A 14,527-nucleotide genomic window follows, 5' to 3' on the forward strand; every position below is an offset into this window, starting at 1 on the left:
AGCAGGACAGATAGCTTTGAGGCCCAGAGAGTGAAGACCAAGGTCACACAACCTTGCTGCAGGTGGGGCTAATTGAAACATAAACAGCACTTAAACATTTTTGTAATTGTATGATGACGGATGGTAACTAGACTTATTGTGCTGATTATCTCACAGAGTGTACAATATGGAATCACAGTATTGTATATCTGAAATTAATGTAGTGTTAGTTTCATTTACACCTTACATGTGTCAGTATACCTTCATAAAAAGGAAGCGCTGTGACTCTGTCCTTGAATTTTAACCCTCTGGGCGTGACCTAAAGCAACACGTTTATTGTTTGGTCGTTTGCAACATCACTTCCAAGATATAGCTGGTGGGGCAGAGACGTGGCTAAAGCCCTTCTAACCTCGAAGTTCAATTACACACTCAATATGGCGACCTCTTCCTGCCCCCGCCCCCACCCCGCCGCCGCAGACCCGCCACACTTTAGATGGCCGACCGCGCTCTTCGCGCCGCTTCCGGTTCCGATTGCTTTGGGCCTCCCGCTACCCTTCCCCTCCCCTTTTTCCTCCCGGACACGCTGACTACCTGGGAGCAGAACTATGGCGGATGGTCCAGTAGCTGAAGTGCTTCTGAGGAGGCTGGAGGCGGCCGATGGCGGCCTGGACAGCGCGGAGCTGGCGGCCGAGTTGGGCGTGGAGCACCAGGCTGTGGTGGGCGCCGTGAAGAGTCTGCAGGCGCTGGGCGAAGTGAGTCGTGCATGGATGCTGGGTTCTTAGCTTTAGCTCCTGTTGTCCCTATTCCTGGTGGGCCCTGCCTCCCGACCAAGTTCCTATAGGTCCGGGTAGGAGCAATTGTAAGTTCACCTCCCGGGGGCCGAGGCGGAGTCAGGAACGAGTGGCCGACGGACGTACCGTACGACTTTCCTCTTGCAGTAGGCGTCTTTGGGAGCCTGTATTAGTACTAGGAGGTCGAGTTCCGAAGGTGGACAAGGAAGATGCCGTCGCCGTTTTCACTGAGGTTGACGTCTAACAGAGGGAATGGTCAAGTGAACAGAGTGATGGAGGAAGAAAAGGGACTCATAGTTGACAGCTCACCCACCCTGGGGGTCAGGGAGAGGGGCCTAGAGTAAATGATAGCTGAGTCTTGGTCCCATGGAGGGAAGCCATCACATTTTAACATGCCTTAACTCTGGCAGAATGGCATTGTTTCTTTGCACATGTCACAGCTTCTAAGCACTGATCAGTAACTTGGATCAGGGTCACTAGAAGGAATGGGTGATAACCAGATTTGAAATAGAGTGACCAGGCTACAGAATGCAAAATGTTAGTTCAGAGAAGAGCTGGAGGTTGACAGTACTTGAAAATGTGAAGTTGACATTTGTATAGGTCACAAAGGGTTAAATAGTAATAGTTTGATGTAGTGCAGCAGTAGTTAGAGTGCAGTGATAATGTAGCAGTCAAGGCAATAATGCAGTGGTAGTTCAGTTTTCTGCTGCTTGTTGCATGCTAAGCACACCCTATATACCCCTTCTGTGTATCAAATCATTTACTCCTGTGTATCAAATCATTTACTCCTTGAAAGGACCCACCAAGCTAACATGCCTCTCTTCTGTGGATAAGAAAACTTGCTCCAGAGGTTGAACAACTTTCCCAATGTAACAGTGAGTGAAGAACAGAACTGGAAATTAGAAAAGAGAGGGAGCTGCTGCCCAACTGCAGCTTCATGCCCCGAACTATTCCTCATTTTGGAGCCTGGGGTTCTTCTCTGTCATGTGACTCTCATGGGTCCTTATCTGACTCTCCAGCTGCTGAGATACAAATACATTGATATGGAGTCCAATTAATTTACTTGAGGCCTTAATCTTGCAGGCTCAAATGCAAAGTATATTGTGCTCTGCCAGGTAGCATCCTCTGTACTTTACCTTACCATAGGATATTTGAGCCATCTTTGTCATGACCTCAGTGTCACAATGGGAAACTGAACTCCGTAATTGGAAAGCACTACTGGCAAGTGGTGCAAATGGGATGTGAAGCTGGCTTCAGGGGTCATGCAGCCCTAGTGCTTCTGTGAGAGGTGCCTGACTCTAAACCCTGTCTTGTTCTATGTCCTCCCCACACTTCCTGCAGATCATTGAGGCTGAGCTACGCTCTACCAAGCGCTGGGAACTGACGGTTGAGGGCCAGGAGATTGCCCAGGAGGGCAGTCATGAGGCCCGGGTGTTTCATTGTGTTCCCCCAGAGGGCCTGACCCAGAATGCACTCATGGTAAGGGTCTGGGGAGAGGGCCTGTGAAGATAATGGGGTTGGGGGGATATAGATGCCCTTTCACTGTAGTCTTATTTCTCTAGCAACTGCCCAGTGGCAAAGTGGGCTTCAGCAAGGCCATGTCCAACAAGTGGATCCGAGTGGACAAGAGTGCACCTGATGGTCCCCGGGTTTTCCGAGTGGTAAGTTCTTGCAGGCAGATGGGTGTGCAGGCAGACTGATAGGCCCCTGGACCCCATCTCATGTACTCTATCACCCTTCATCGGAGTAGGTAGACAGCGTGGAAGATGAGGTACAGCGGCGGCTCCAGCTGGTCCAAGGTGGGCAGGCAGAGAAACTGGGTGAGAAGGAGAAGAATGAGCTGAGGAAGAGGAAACTACTCATGGAAGTGTGAGTGGGTACTGCCTGGGAGTTGGGGAGAAGTGTTTTGGTGGAGGAGAGGTAGCTGTTCCTTTCTGCACCGAGCTGACCATCCTCTCTCAACCCCACTGTGTACTATGGTGCTCATGCACACATCCCAGGGATTTTGTCAGTGCTGCTCTTTCTGCTGAGAACTTTTCCCCCACTGATCTTCAAGACAGGCTTCAGCATCATACCCTTGCTTGTATGTCACCTTAGAGACTACTCTGATACCTTTTTTTCCCTTTGAGTTCCACAAAAGTCCCACGTTCTTATTTTCTATCTTTATGCTCTGTTTCTTTCTTTCTTTCTTTTAATATGATTTATTTATTTATACAAAAACTGGGGTGTAGGCCAAAGGTGCTGGAGGTGAGAGGGTTCACCAAAGACAATCCTGGGAAACAGAATGGGTGGACTACTGAAAAACACTGCTGAGGGGACCAGCGGGTAAGACAGGAGAGATCTGCTGCTGTGCCATGTGGACCAGCTCCTGGACAGGCTAGAGTCCTTGCTGTCACAGGACTGACTTGCTTTTCTTTGAACGGATACTGAATAACATGGTAGTTATAAAACAGGCTGGAAGCAGATTCCCTCATCCATGTCCTATCTCTGATAGACTAGCTATGTGATCTTGACCCAGTCTCCTGTTACTTATAGACCTGTTTACTCATTTGCAAAATGGACCCTTTTCACAAGATTGTGAGGTGACTTCAGTGGGACAGAGTTTGGAATAGATTTGGAATGAAGCCTCTAAACTTTACCTATTATTATTTTTAAAGATTTGTGTTATTTATTTATGTACACAAGAGCTGGGGTATAGGCCATAGGTGCAGGAGGGTCCACCAGAGACAGAGTGGGGGAGCAGAACAGGGAGACTGACTAAAATACACTGCTGAGGGGAGCAGTGGGTAAGACAGGAGAGGTCTGCTATACCACGTGGGTCAGCTCCCTGACTGGGGGTTGAACTTGTGCTTCAGTGGCTGCAGATAGCTTCATACTGCTGGTGTTTAACCCCTCTAACACCAGGGAGGCCCTAAACTTTCCCTATTATTATCCTTCCTAATGGTATGCATGTCTTATCAGTCCCCAGTACAGTTATTTTCACTAAGTGTGTGTTGAATGAATAGGTCACTGAACACAGTACATACTTGGTAGCCAAATAAGATTTCAGTTGACAGCACAGAACAGGAAGAAAATGGTGGGTAGCATCAGATAGGGGATCAAGGAAAAGCTCTTGGAGTTGACAGTGGCATCACGTCTCCTTTGGTTACAGGACCCTGAAGACCTACTGGGTGAGTAAAGGCAGTGCCTTCAGCACCACCATTTCCAAGCAGGAGACAGAACTGAGCCCAGAGATGATCTCCAGGTAGGAGTGTCGCCTGGGATCAGGAATAGGTGGGAAGGTCATGAGCAGCCCCCACAAGACTTTCATGTACACTGCACGTATCCCACAGTGGCTCCTGGAGGGATCGGCCCTTCAAGCCCTACAACTTCTTGGCCCATGGTGTCCTCCCAGACAGTGGCCATCTACACCCTCTGCTCAAGGTCCGCACACAGTTCCGGCAGATCTTCCTGGAAATGGGGTGAGGTGCTGGGCCAGGGGTAGGGCGGTCCTGTGGGTAGGCACAGGCAGGGCAATCAGGCTGTTTCTGCCACCAGGTTCACTGAGATGCCCACTGACAACTTCATCGAGAGCTCCTTCTGGAACTTTGATGCTCTCTTTCAACCTCAGCAGCACCCAGCACGAGACCAGCATGATACCTTCTTCTTGCAAGGTGGGTGAGCCCTGTGGGTCTAGTTGTCCCCCATCAGAGTTGCCAGATTTGGGTGGAAGCTTTCCAAGTAATTTATCAATTGAATTATCATCAGTCCAATGGGGCCTATGTGAGCTGGTTCCATTAACCTCTGTGATCTCCCACTTTCCTTCCTGCCCACCATAGGGCCTTTGCCCATGTTGCACCTTCTACTGAGAATTGTCTTCTCCCAGATCTTCAAGGTGAGATCTGACATCAAATCTGCTCAGGTGTCATTTCAGAGAGACCACCTGACGAGCTTCTTGTCCCCCCAAATTCTCAAAAACTCCTCAATCTTAGTCTTCAATCTTGGTTTCTGTTTCTTTCTGTTGTAGTTGTTAGTACTATCATATATATTTTTAAAAGATTTATTTATTTATGCATACAAGAACTGGGGTACAGGCCAGAGGTGTAGGGGGTGAGAGGATTCATCAGAGACAGAGTGGGGAGTAGAACAGGCAGGTCCACTGAAACACACTGCTGAGGGGAGCAGCAGGCAAGACAGAAGAGGTCTGTTGCGCCATGTGGGTCACCTCCCTGGCTAGGATCAAACTCATGCTGTAGTGGCTGTAGACAGCTTCATAGTGCTGTGACAACCCTTTGCGCCACCAGGGAAGCCCAATGCTATCTTACATTGAGTGATTTTCCAGTGGATGTCATGTCCCCACAGGTGGTGGAAGGACAATAGTGTCATTGGGAGCAGTAATGTCATTGCTGTGGTCACAATTGTGACATCCAAAGTGTTCCACTTACTTTTCTGGTCTTCCTGTTACCTAGAGAAAATGGTGCTGCTAACTCCTTTCTTTTAAAGAAAAAATGGGGTGCAGGCCAGAGGTGGGGGTGGTGAGAGGATTCACCAGAGACAGGGTGAGAAGCAGGCGGTGAGACAGGAGAGGTCAGCTAGGCCACATGGGCCCGCTCCCTGGCAGGGTTGAACTCAGGTCTTCAAGGTGGGCCTTTGCAGTGGTAGTGGTGAACTTAACCCCTAGGTCATTAGGGAGGCCTTGCTCTGAGTAGTCTGTTTGTAAGTAGTAGAGCTTGGATTCCACCAGGCTTTCAGGCATACCAAAATTGTCCCTGAAGATCTTAAAAACGAGCAATTAAAATGAAAAGTTCTTAGCCCCTCCTTTGTGCTAAGGTCTTTGTTACACACTTGGGTCACAGCTATGCACAGGACAATCTCCCCTAGTGAGAGAGAGAGAGTGTTAAATTTTGACCATTTATCTCCTCCAGTGGGATAGACAATAGTAAATGCCATGGGAAAAAACTGGTGTGTGTGTGGGGGGTGTGTGTATGTGTGTGTTGTGGGGTATGAAGAGGTGGGCTGTCCATTTTATTATTTTTTAAAGATTTATTTATACATACAAGAACTGGGGTACAGAATAGGGAACAGAAAAGGCAGATCTACTGAAATACACAGCTGAGGGGAGCAGTAGGTGGGTCAGGAGAGGTCTGTAGCGCCATGTGGGTCACCTTCCTGACCAGGGATAGAACTCATGCTGCAGTGGCTGTGGATAGCTTCACAGTGCTGCACTTTAACCCCTGTGCCACCAGGGAAGCCCCCTGGATTGTCAGTGTAAAGTAAAATCTTTGCTTATGGGAGATGGCGGAAGGGGAGGGAGAGATCTATATCAAAGAAAGGAGGTTTCAGGCAGAGGGAATGACCAGTGCAAAGGTTGGAATGTCTGGTATTCTTACACACCATCCAGTAAGCCCTGTAGCTGATCAGAATGATCAGTTAGGAGCAGGAGAAGATGAGGGCATGTAGATGATGGGACACTGTACCCTGTGTCATGACCACGGGGGACTTTGGTTTTATTTTTCTCTTCCACAAAGGTAGGAGCCGGAGCCAGGTTTTGGGCAGAGAAGGATGGGTCTGACTTAGGTTTTCCCAGGTTCCCAGGGTTGAGCCACCCCTTTTGGTGGCTGTTGGAGAAATGTCTTTTGACTGACCAGATCATGATCTCTGCTGACCAGATCCAGCCGAGGCCCCACAGCTCCCAATGGACTATGTCAGTCGGGTCAAGCGGACTCATTCTCAAGGTGGTTACGGCTCACAGGGGTGAGTGAAGCAGGACTTCGGGGGTGTTGTGAAGAAGGAAGCTGGCGTCTAAAGTCCACATTTCAGACTTCCAGGGTTTTCTCCTAAAGGTACAAATACAACTGGAAGCTGGATGAAGCCCGGAAAAATTTGCTACGCACACACACCACGTCAGCTAGTGCCCGAGCTCTCTACCGCCTTGCCCAGAAGGTTTGATTTTGGTTTGAGCACCTCAGGGTGGAGGTGGGGCAGCAGGGATATGACTGTCATAGCATTCTTCTGGTCTGTACCTGGCTGGGTCTGCTCGTCACCCACAGAAGCCCTTCATGCCAGTCAAGTACTTCTCCATTGATCGTGTGTTCCGGAACGAAACCCTGGACTCAACACACTTGGCTGAGTTCCATCAAATTGAGGGTGTTGTGGCTGATCACGGCCTTACCCTGGGCCACCTCATGGGTGTTCTCCGGGAGTTCTTCACCAAGCTGGGTGAGTAGGCAGCTGGGGCTGGTGGTTGTCAGTAGGGCCACGGAAGAGTGCCTTCTCGATCACTATCCTTATCCTTTACCCCTTGGCTTGCTTGCTTACTCAGGTATCACCCAGCTTCGCTTCAAGCCAGCCTACAATCCCTATACAGAACCTAGCATGGAGGTGTTCAGCTACCATCAAGGTAAGATTGGGGCTTAGGTCCTCAGCCAGGGTGGGAGGGAAGCTGCCCACAGCTCAGCCCCAGTCCCTTCACTCAGGCCTGTAGCTTGTCTTCTGAACTGCCAGGCCCAAAATTACCCACATGAGCTACTCCATTTTCCTCTCATGCCACAGGCCTAAAGAAGTGGGTGGAGGTCGGGAACTCTGGTCTCTTCCGCCCTGAGATGTTGCTACCGATGGGGCTCCCTGAGAATGTGTCAGTCATTGCCTGGGGCCTCTCTTTGGAGCGGTGAGTATGTCTGCCTACTTCCCTCAGCTGCTGTCAATTAATTTTCATTATCCATTCAACAAACCTTTAGTGAGCACTTAGTACATACCAAAGTCTAAAGTACTTTAAGAATAGTAAGTGCCACAGAGAAAAACATGACAGGCAGGGCTAGGGAGACAAGGTAGCCAGGGAGGGCTTCAAGGAGGAGGTGGCATCTAAGCAAAGACTGGAGGGGGATAAAAGTGAGCCAGAAATATCTGGGCAAGGGCAGTGGGAACATGCTGGAGCATGTCTGCTGTGATAGAATAGCACAAAGAGGGAAAAAGAGAGGGAGTGAATAGGGGTGAGAGTGGGGAGGTGATAGCAGATGGTGCAGGACATCTGGGAGGACTTGGGCTTTTCTCCTGAGGGAGTAGGAGCCCTCAGAAAGGTTCCAATGAGAGTCTAAGATGTTAAACCATGTCCATTCCTTCCCTCTAAGCCCAACAATGATTAAATATGGTATCAACAACATCCGGGAGCTGGTGGGCCACAAGGTGAATCTGCAGATGGTGTACGATAGTCCCCTGTGCCGCCTGGATGCTGGATCAGAGCCTCCAAGGACACAGGAGGCCGCATAACATGGGCTGCCATGGATAGACCTCCCTCCCCGAGTCCCTGCTGTCCAGCCTGTGAGGTCCCTTGCCAGTGACCCTTTGTTTATGAGACTTCTTGAGGTCATACCCTCTGCCCCTGATAGCTCCTCTTCCTGAAGTGTCCCCAGGAACTGGGAATTGGGTAGTGGTTTTGTTCTGTTTCCTACCTGTGAGGATAAACACTGAGGAGCCCTGCAGGGCAGCTACCAGCTAATAAAGTTGGTCACCTTCATCTGGTGCCTTTAGGGGTGGAGGGCTCTGGTCAGCTCTCCCAAGCCCATCATGCACTTGATGGGGATAATCAAATGCTGGGGCCTTTGGTATGAGGGATGGTAGGTTGGGGGATATTGAATCTTCAGGCCAGCCTGAATTAGAAGTCCAAGGAAAGGCAGTCTCTGTCAGGCTTTTACTGATCACCAGTTGGTGTCAGGCTCTCTTCTAGAAAATGGACCTGCAATACCTGTGAAAGTGATATATGGGGGTGGGGGGGGAGTAGACAGTTTTAGAACCCCAGGTACCAAAATTCCCTCTAATTGGTGTTGAGAGGGGATGGAGCAATACAAACTTACAAAAACTGCTAGGTTACTTGTTTTTTCTAATATATATTATAGCAATTTTAGATTTGTGGCAAAATTGAATGGAAAGTACAGAGATTTCCCAAAAACCCCTCTCCCCACATCTCCATAGCTTCCCTACCTATATCCCTCTGAAGAGAAGAGTATTTATTAGAATGGGTGAACTTACACTGTCATGCAGCATTACCCAGAGTCTATAGTTAACACTGAAGTTCATTTTCTGAGATGTGTATTTTGGGGGTTTGGGCAATTATATGATTTACTCATCATAAATATCATACGGAATAGTCTCAATGCCCTAGAAATCCTCTGTGTCCCACCTCTATCCCTCTTCCCCCAAGTCACCAAAAATAATGCTACTCTTTAAAAAAAAGTTTTATAAGAATTACCGCTGAGACCAGAATAACAAAGTAGAATAAAGACCTATGAGCCTAGTGCTTAATTAGACAACGAATGGGGTCTTTTGCTGGGCGTCCAATCTATTAATTTTCTATAGGAATATTTTAAAGCAAATTCCAGACATCTGAGGGCTCAACCTACCCTAGGCTTTGCATTGCACTTTTGAAATGGACCATTTCTTCTGTAACCTCCAGGCTACTGTCACACTCGGTATTTGGCAGTCAGTTGAGGCTACTGGGCTGTGCTGGTCTGGAACCCTATGAGCACCCATCTCGTAAGGGCTCCTCAGTTAAATCTTTTGTTTGAAATTAAACAGTTAAGTCATACAGAAAGATACTTATTCAATGTGTACCTTCAGAGTTCCAGCACTTGCTCATGAGCTAAAACATACTGAGCTGCCAAATCATATAGGTGGTAGCTGACACAGGGATGAAGAAGGGAGGTTTTCAGGAGACATGATAAATAAATACTTGGGAGCAGGGGTATAAAGGCATATAGAAAAAGTGAGTAGGGTGAAGCATATATAAAGCATAATACAACAGAGGCCCAAGGATCCACCCCTAGTTTAATAGAATCTGAATATTAACTATTTGTTTTGGGTATAGCATTTTTTAGATTTATGTGACTGGTAGTGGTGAGTTTGAAGACTCCTATGGGCTTGCCCTGTGGTGGGTTTGCCTCACACAGCTGAGGTTAATACCCTCTTCTGAATTTGGTATTTATTCTCATGTGTTTTGACATATTTTCTATCTGTGTTACTTTAATGAGACATGGCTTCATTTCTATGTTTTCAGAAGTATACCAGCTGTACACTATTAAAAAAATCCTGTATCTTGTGTATTGTGTGTATCTGTGTGTGTGTGTGTGCGTGCGCACATATAATAGTGGGTTTGGATTTTTCTTGATAACCCACAAATCTTCAATTCTGATGCCTTGAGAAACAGGCATTTTATATAACTTGTGGCTATGCCATAAAATATTAATTTAACTAGTGTCTTCTAAGTGCATAGTAGGTATAAGATGTTTATAGCTGAAATTCTTATATAACCCAAGATTTCGAATGTGAACACCTATACAAAGTCGGGTTTTAAGGGTGTCAGTTTTATAATCCTTGCTATAAGAGGCAGAGCCCAGAAACAAATCCATGTCCTACAGAATATAGGTGTAAAAATGTGTGCCCTAGTCAGCCTGTGTCCTGGAAAAATGAAGCAATGTGAATAGATCTCCCTGCCTCCCTCACAGGGACTCAGCTCCACCTTCTACACCTCAGCTACACCTCCGGTGTAAATGCCTATCCCCTGCCTTGATCCCAGCTCAGCCCCTACCCATGCCTTCAGTATACCACAGGGCCTCAAACACACTGGTTTCACTCCTACCTCAGGGCCTTTGCCCACATTGTCAGATCTTGACAATTTTTGAAATTGGGTGGTGGTTCTTACTATGTTTCAGTTTGCCCATGCCAGATACAAGTTCCTTCATATGTTGCAAATATTTTCTCCCAGTTAGTGGCTCCTCGTGCGTCAATTATTAATGTTTATACTATTATACTACTGCTCTGGAAGAGCCAGATCGGGCTGTGCTTTTTTTGGAGCAGACAATGATTCAAAATGGTGTGCCACGAGGGTCAAAGCACCATGCTGTGAAGCTAGCAATAGCCACTGCAAGGCAAGTTAAATTCCCAGCCCCAGAGGTGATCCACATGAAGAGGCAGACCTCTCCCGCTGCTCCCCTCAGCGGTATATTTTTCTCTATGTAGCTGTTCTGTTCTGCACTTCGTATTTGGTGAATTCTGTGACCCGCCCCAACCCTCATCTCTGGCCTGCACCCGTTCTTGTATACATATTTTTTTTAATGGTAAATGGATAACACTGAAGGCAGTAAGTCAAAATCACGGAATAGCAAGGGTCAGAATTTTTTTGGAACCATTTCTTGGAGACGGCAGATAGAAGGAAAACTGCATCTGCCACTTAGCTCTACTCAGGTACATCCCTTCCTCGTGCGACGCCGGCTGCGCGCGCAGCTGGGGGACGGCCCAACCGCCACTTAACGACTAGCCACGCCCCACTGCGCGCGCAGGATTTTTAAAGCAAGACCGCGAAGAGCGCGCGCCGCCGCACGTGCTAGGGGGCGGGGCGGTGAGATCGGCGCATGCGTCGAGCGTGCGAACACGAAGGCGGGAAAGGAAGGGATGGAGCGACAGGGAGTATGCCGGGCTTCTCTCCTTTTATTCGGGCGGCGGGCGGTGGGCGGTGGGCGACGGGACAGGGAACGGCCGAAATCTGACTTCCCCAGAGAACCTGAGCCTGGCCACTTGTCTCCTATCATCGGAGCCACCCCTCGCCCGATTGGTCCCCAATTTCCTGACAGACCTACCTGATTCTGACTGACCGAAGGACTTATTCTGACTAACACGCGCCGACAGCCGGGGTCAGGGCAGACTTTCATGTATGGTGCGTGGCAGGAACAGGGTAGAGAAAGGTTCAGACATCCATGCGCCGTACCGTAGTCGTTTATTTTCTTTACCCCCACCTCTTCTTGAAAGCCTTGAGCTCTCCCTGCCCCCACCCCCCTTACCACAGTTAGGTATCCAGGTGCTTTGAAACCCTGTCCCCACCCAGGCTCACCCCCAATACTCTTGGGGCTTTCCCCAGCCCCGCCCATCTCTTCGGGTCCCACCCCGTGGAGTTCCAGTCAGTGCGCAGAGCTTCCGGGATTGGAGCTGGGCGGAGCCTGACCTCAGCCCTGCCGACTTCGCTTGCTGTGCTCACAGGTGAACTTGCCTGTGAACAAGAATCTGGAGCCCCTTCTGCTGGGGGAGAGCAGGGAGCAGCAGCTGGATGAGGAGAGCCGCCAAGAAGCAGCAGGACGGCGGTCAGCTAGGTGAGGAAGAACCCCGCCCTCAGATCCAAGCAGGCCCCTTTAGTTCTGCTTGTTTACCAAGGCTCGGCCAGTGTCTGCCCTTGGCATGTTTGTCCTACATACTGTTCCAGCATCCCCCACCTGTCTGACAGGGTTACAAGTGCTGGTGACAGGGCTCTCTGTGGTGGCACAATAGATTAAAGCATAGCACTATGAAGCTCTCCGAAGCCACTGCTGCACGAATTCGATCCTTGACCAGGGAGCTGACCCACATGGCATGAGAGATCTCTCCTGACCTGCCCATTGCTCCCCTCAGCAGTGTATTTCAGTGGATCCACCTGTTCAGCTCCTCACTTTGTCTCTGGTGAATCATCTCACCCTCCACACCTCTGGCCTGTACCCAAGTTCTGTATGCATAAATAAATAAATCTTTAAAGAAAAAAGTGCTGGTGACAAAGCTGACACTTGAGAAGACAGACTGTAAGCACAGGACTATATATAGCGATTGGGACGCTAAGTGCCCTCAGCGTTCAGATTACATGGGAGGATCGAGGAAGGCTTCTTGGAGACAGTGACAGGTGAATCATGATGTTAGGGAAAAGTGTGCCCCAGGCAGAGAAACAGCAGCTAAGAAGATCATCAAAGGATGGTACATCAGCAAGAGGGAGACAGTAATTAGTAGGACAACTAATGACTTTTTTTTTAAATTTTCAGTTAGAAGAACTAGGCCGGACGGTGTGTATGTGAGAGAGAGGTTTCACTGGAGAGAGTGGGGAGCAGAACAGGCAGATCTACTGAGGCAGATACTCTGCTGAGGGAAGCAGCAGGTGAGACAGGAGAAGTCTGGTGACACTTATGTGCTGTGTGGGTCAGCTCCCTGGCCAGGGATTGAACTCGTGTTGCAGTGGCTGAAGACAGCCTCATAGTGCTGACACTTAACCCCTTGCGTCACCATAGAGGCCCCTATATGTCGGTTTTTGTGTGGATAAAAGTCCTCACCTCCTTTGGGTAGATACCAAAGAACAAAATTGTTAGATTATGTGCTAAGAATATATTTGGTTTTGTAAACTTCTTCCAAAGTGTCTGTACCATTTTGCATTCCCAAATGCAATAAATGAGAGTTCTGTTGTTGCACATCCTCATTAGCATAATATTTGGTGTTCTTAGTGTTTTTAATCTTTTGCCATTCCAATCATTGTATGATAGAATCTTCTTGTGTGGATTTGCAATTTTCTGATGAAATATGAACATATTTACGTTACTTACTTGCCATCTATGTATCTTCTAGTAAGGTATCTATTCAAAACTTTTTTTAAAAAGATTTATTTATGGCCCTCCCTGGTGGCGCAGCGGGTTAAAGCACTGCACTGAGAAGCTAAAGCCACTTCCGCATGAGTTCGATTCCCGCCTGCCCCGGAGGTGACCACATGGTGTGGCAGACCTCTCCTGACCCGCCCGCTGCTCCCCTCAGCAGTGTACTTCGTCGATCTGCCTGTTCTGCTCCCCACTCTGTCTCTGGTGAAGCCTCTCACCGCCCCGAGCCTCTGGCCTGTACCCCAGTTCTGTATGCATAAATAAATAAATCTTAAAAAAAAAAGATTTATTTATGCTTATAAGAGCTGGGGTATAGGCCAGGGAACAGAAAAAGCATATCTACTGAAATACACTGCTGAGGGGAGCAGCAGGCTAAACAGGAGAGGTCTGCTGTGCCATGTGGGTCACTTCCCTAGCCAGGCTGGAACTTGTGGTGCAGTGGCTGCTCATAGCTTCATAGTGCTGAGATTTAACCCTTTACTCCACCAGAGAGGTCCCACTTAGGTTTTCTTTTATGATAACTGCTAGGAATTTTATAATTTTTGTTTTACATTTAGGTCTGATACTTTTTTCTTTAAATATTTTAATTATTTATTCATACAAGAACTGGGATACATGCCAGGGGTGTGGAGGGTTAGAGGATTCACTAGAAACAAAATAGGGTGCAGCACGGAGGGGACTGAATCAGTTGCTAAATGCTAACCAGAACACCACTGCTCCCCACTGTGCTTTCTAACAGGTGGTGGTTTCACTGAGTTGTTTTGCCCTTGTTAAATTTGAGGTGACCAGGGATATCCATGTGAACATGTGTCCATCCACACCCAGAAATAGGGGCAGGGGTTGGAGATGAAGCTCTGAGGCGAAGGAGTTCACCAGGGAGGGAGACCGAGCTCAAGTACTACAGAGTTCTAAAGACTCCAGGCATAAAACCAGCCTTCCATAACCTCTCAGATTCCTCAGTTGTAAAACAAGCCATAGACTGGGATAGTTTCTAGATGTGCCTTACCAAACAAAGGCCAGAAAAAAAGAAATGACCAAAGTCATTTGTTTGATTTGTCTTCCCACAAATAGCATATTTAGACCCAGTTCTAAGTGGCAAGGAGATACAAATAATTTTTGTGTGTTATCATTTAGAGACTTCAGGGAGTTCCACAAAAGCTTTGGGCCAAAAACAAGGTTAATTAGAAACTAATGCAAAGACCAGTTAATAGACCAGCAGCAGACAGCGATTAAAATGTGAACATATTTTGGGAGAGAAAAGCAAAGGATGAGGATTTAAAGCTTCCCCCTTCATAGCTGTACTTCAGCAAAACATCATTTTACCTCAGTGAGTGAGCCAGAAAGTGTTGT

At 48.0% G+C, this 14,527-nt stretch overlaps 1 protein-coding gene across 1 annotated transcript; it reads left to right on the forward strand.

Annotated features, from left to right (window-relative positions):
- Positions 1-540: 540 nt before the first annotated feature.
- Positions 541-9,840, forward strand: FARSA (phenylalanyl-tRNA synthetase, alpha subunit). The gene is made up of 13 exons (XM_004688708.2): positions 541-731; positions 2,112-2,249; positions 2,333-2,431; positions 2,521-2,639; positions 3,922-4,014; positions 4,103-4,231; positions 4,308-4,423; positions 6,419-6,503; positions 6,593-6,692; positions 6,800-6,968; positions 7,072-7,149; positions 7,302-7,416; positions 7,877-9,840. The coding sequence occupies exons 1-13, from the start codon at positions 585-587 to the stop codon at positions 8,013-8,015; spliced, it is 1,527 nt and encodes a 508-aa protein (XP_004688765.1). The 5' UTR covers positions 541-584; the 3' UTR covers positions 8,016-9,840.
- The last annotated feature ends 4,687 nt before the right edge of the window (positions 9,841-14,527 follow it).

Source organism: Condylura cristata, unplaced genomic scaffold (genome assembly GCF_000260355.1).
Source record: "Condylura cristata isolate star-nosed mole 26May11 unplaced genomic scaffold, ConCri1.0 scaffold00024, whole genome shotgun sequence".
NCBI classification, from domain to species: Eukaryota; Metazoa; Chordata; class Mammalia; order Eulipotyphla; family Talpidae; genus Condylura; species Condylura cristata.

Coding starts and splice junctions, on each gene's coding strand:
- FARSA (XM_004688708.2), top strand. CDS start 585: ATGGCGGATGGTCCAGTAGCTGAAGTGCTTCTGAGGAGGCTGGAGGCG. Junction 4,232..4,307: donor CAGATCTTCCTGGAAATGGG/GTGAGGTGCTGG, acceptor TTCTGCCACCAG/GTTCACTGAGATGCCCACTG. Junction 6,969..7,071: donor GGAGTTCTTCACCAAGCTGG/GTGAGTAGGCAG, acceptor TTGCTTACTCAG/GTATCACCCAGCTTCGCTTC.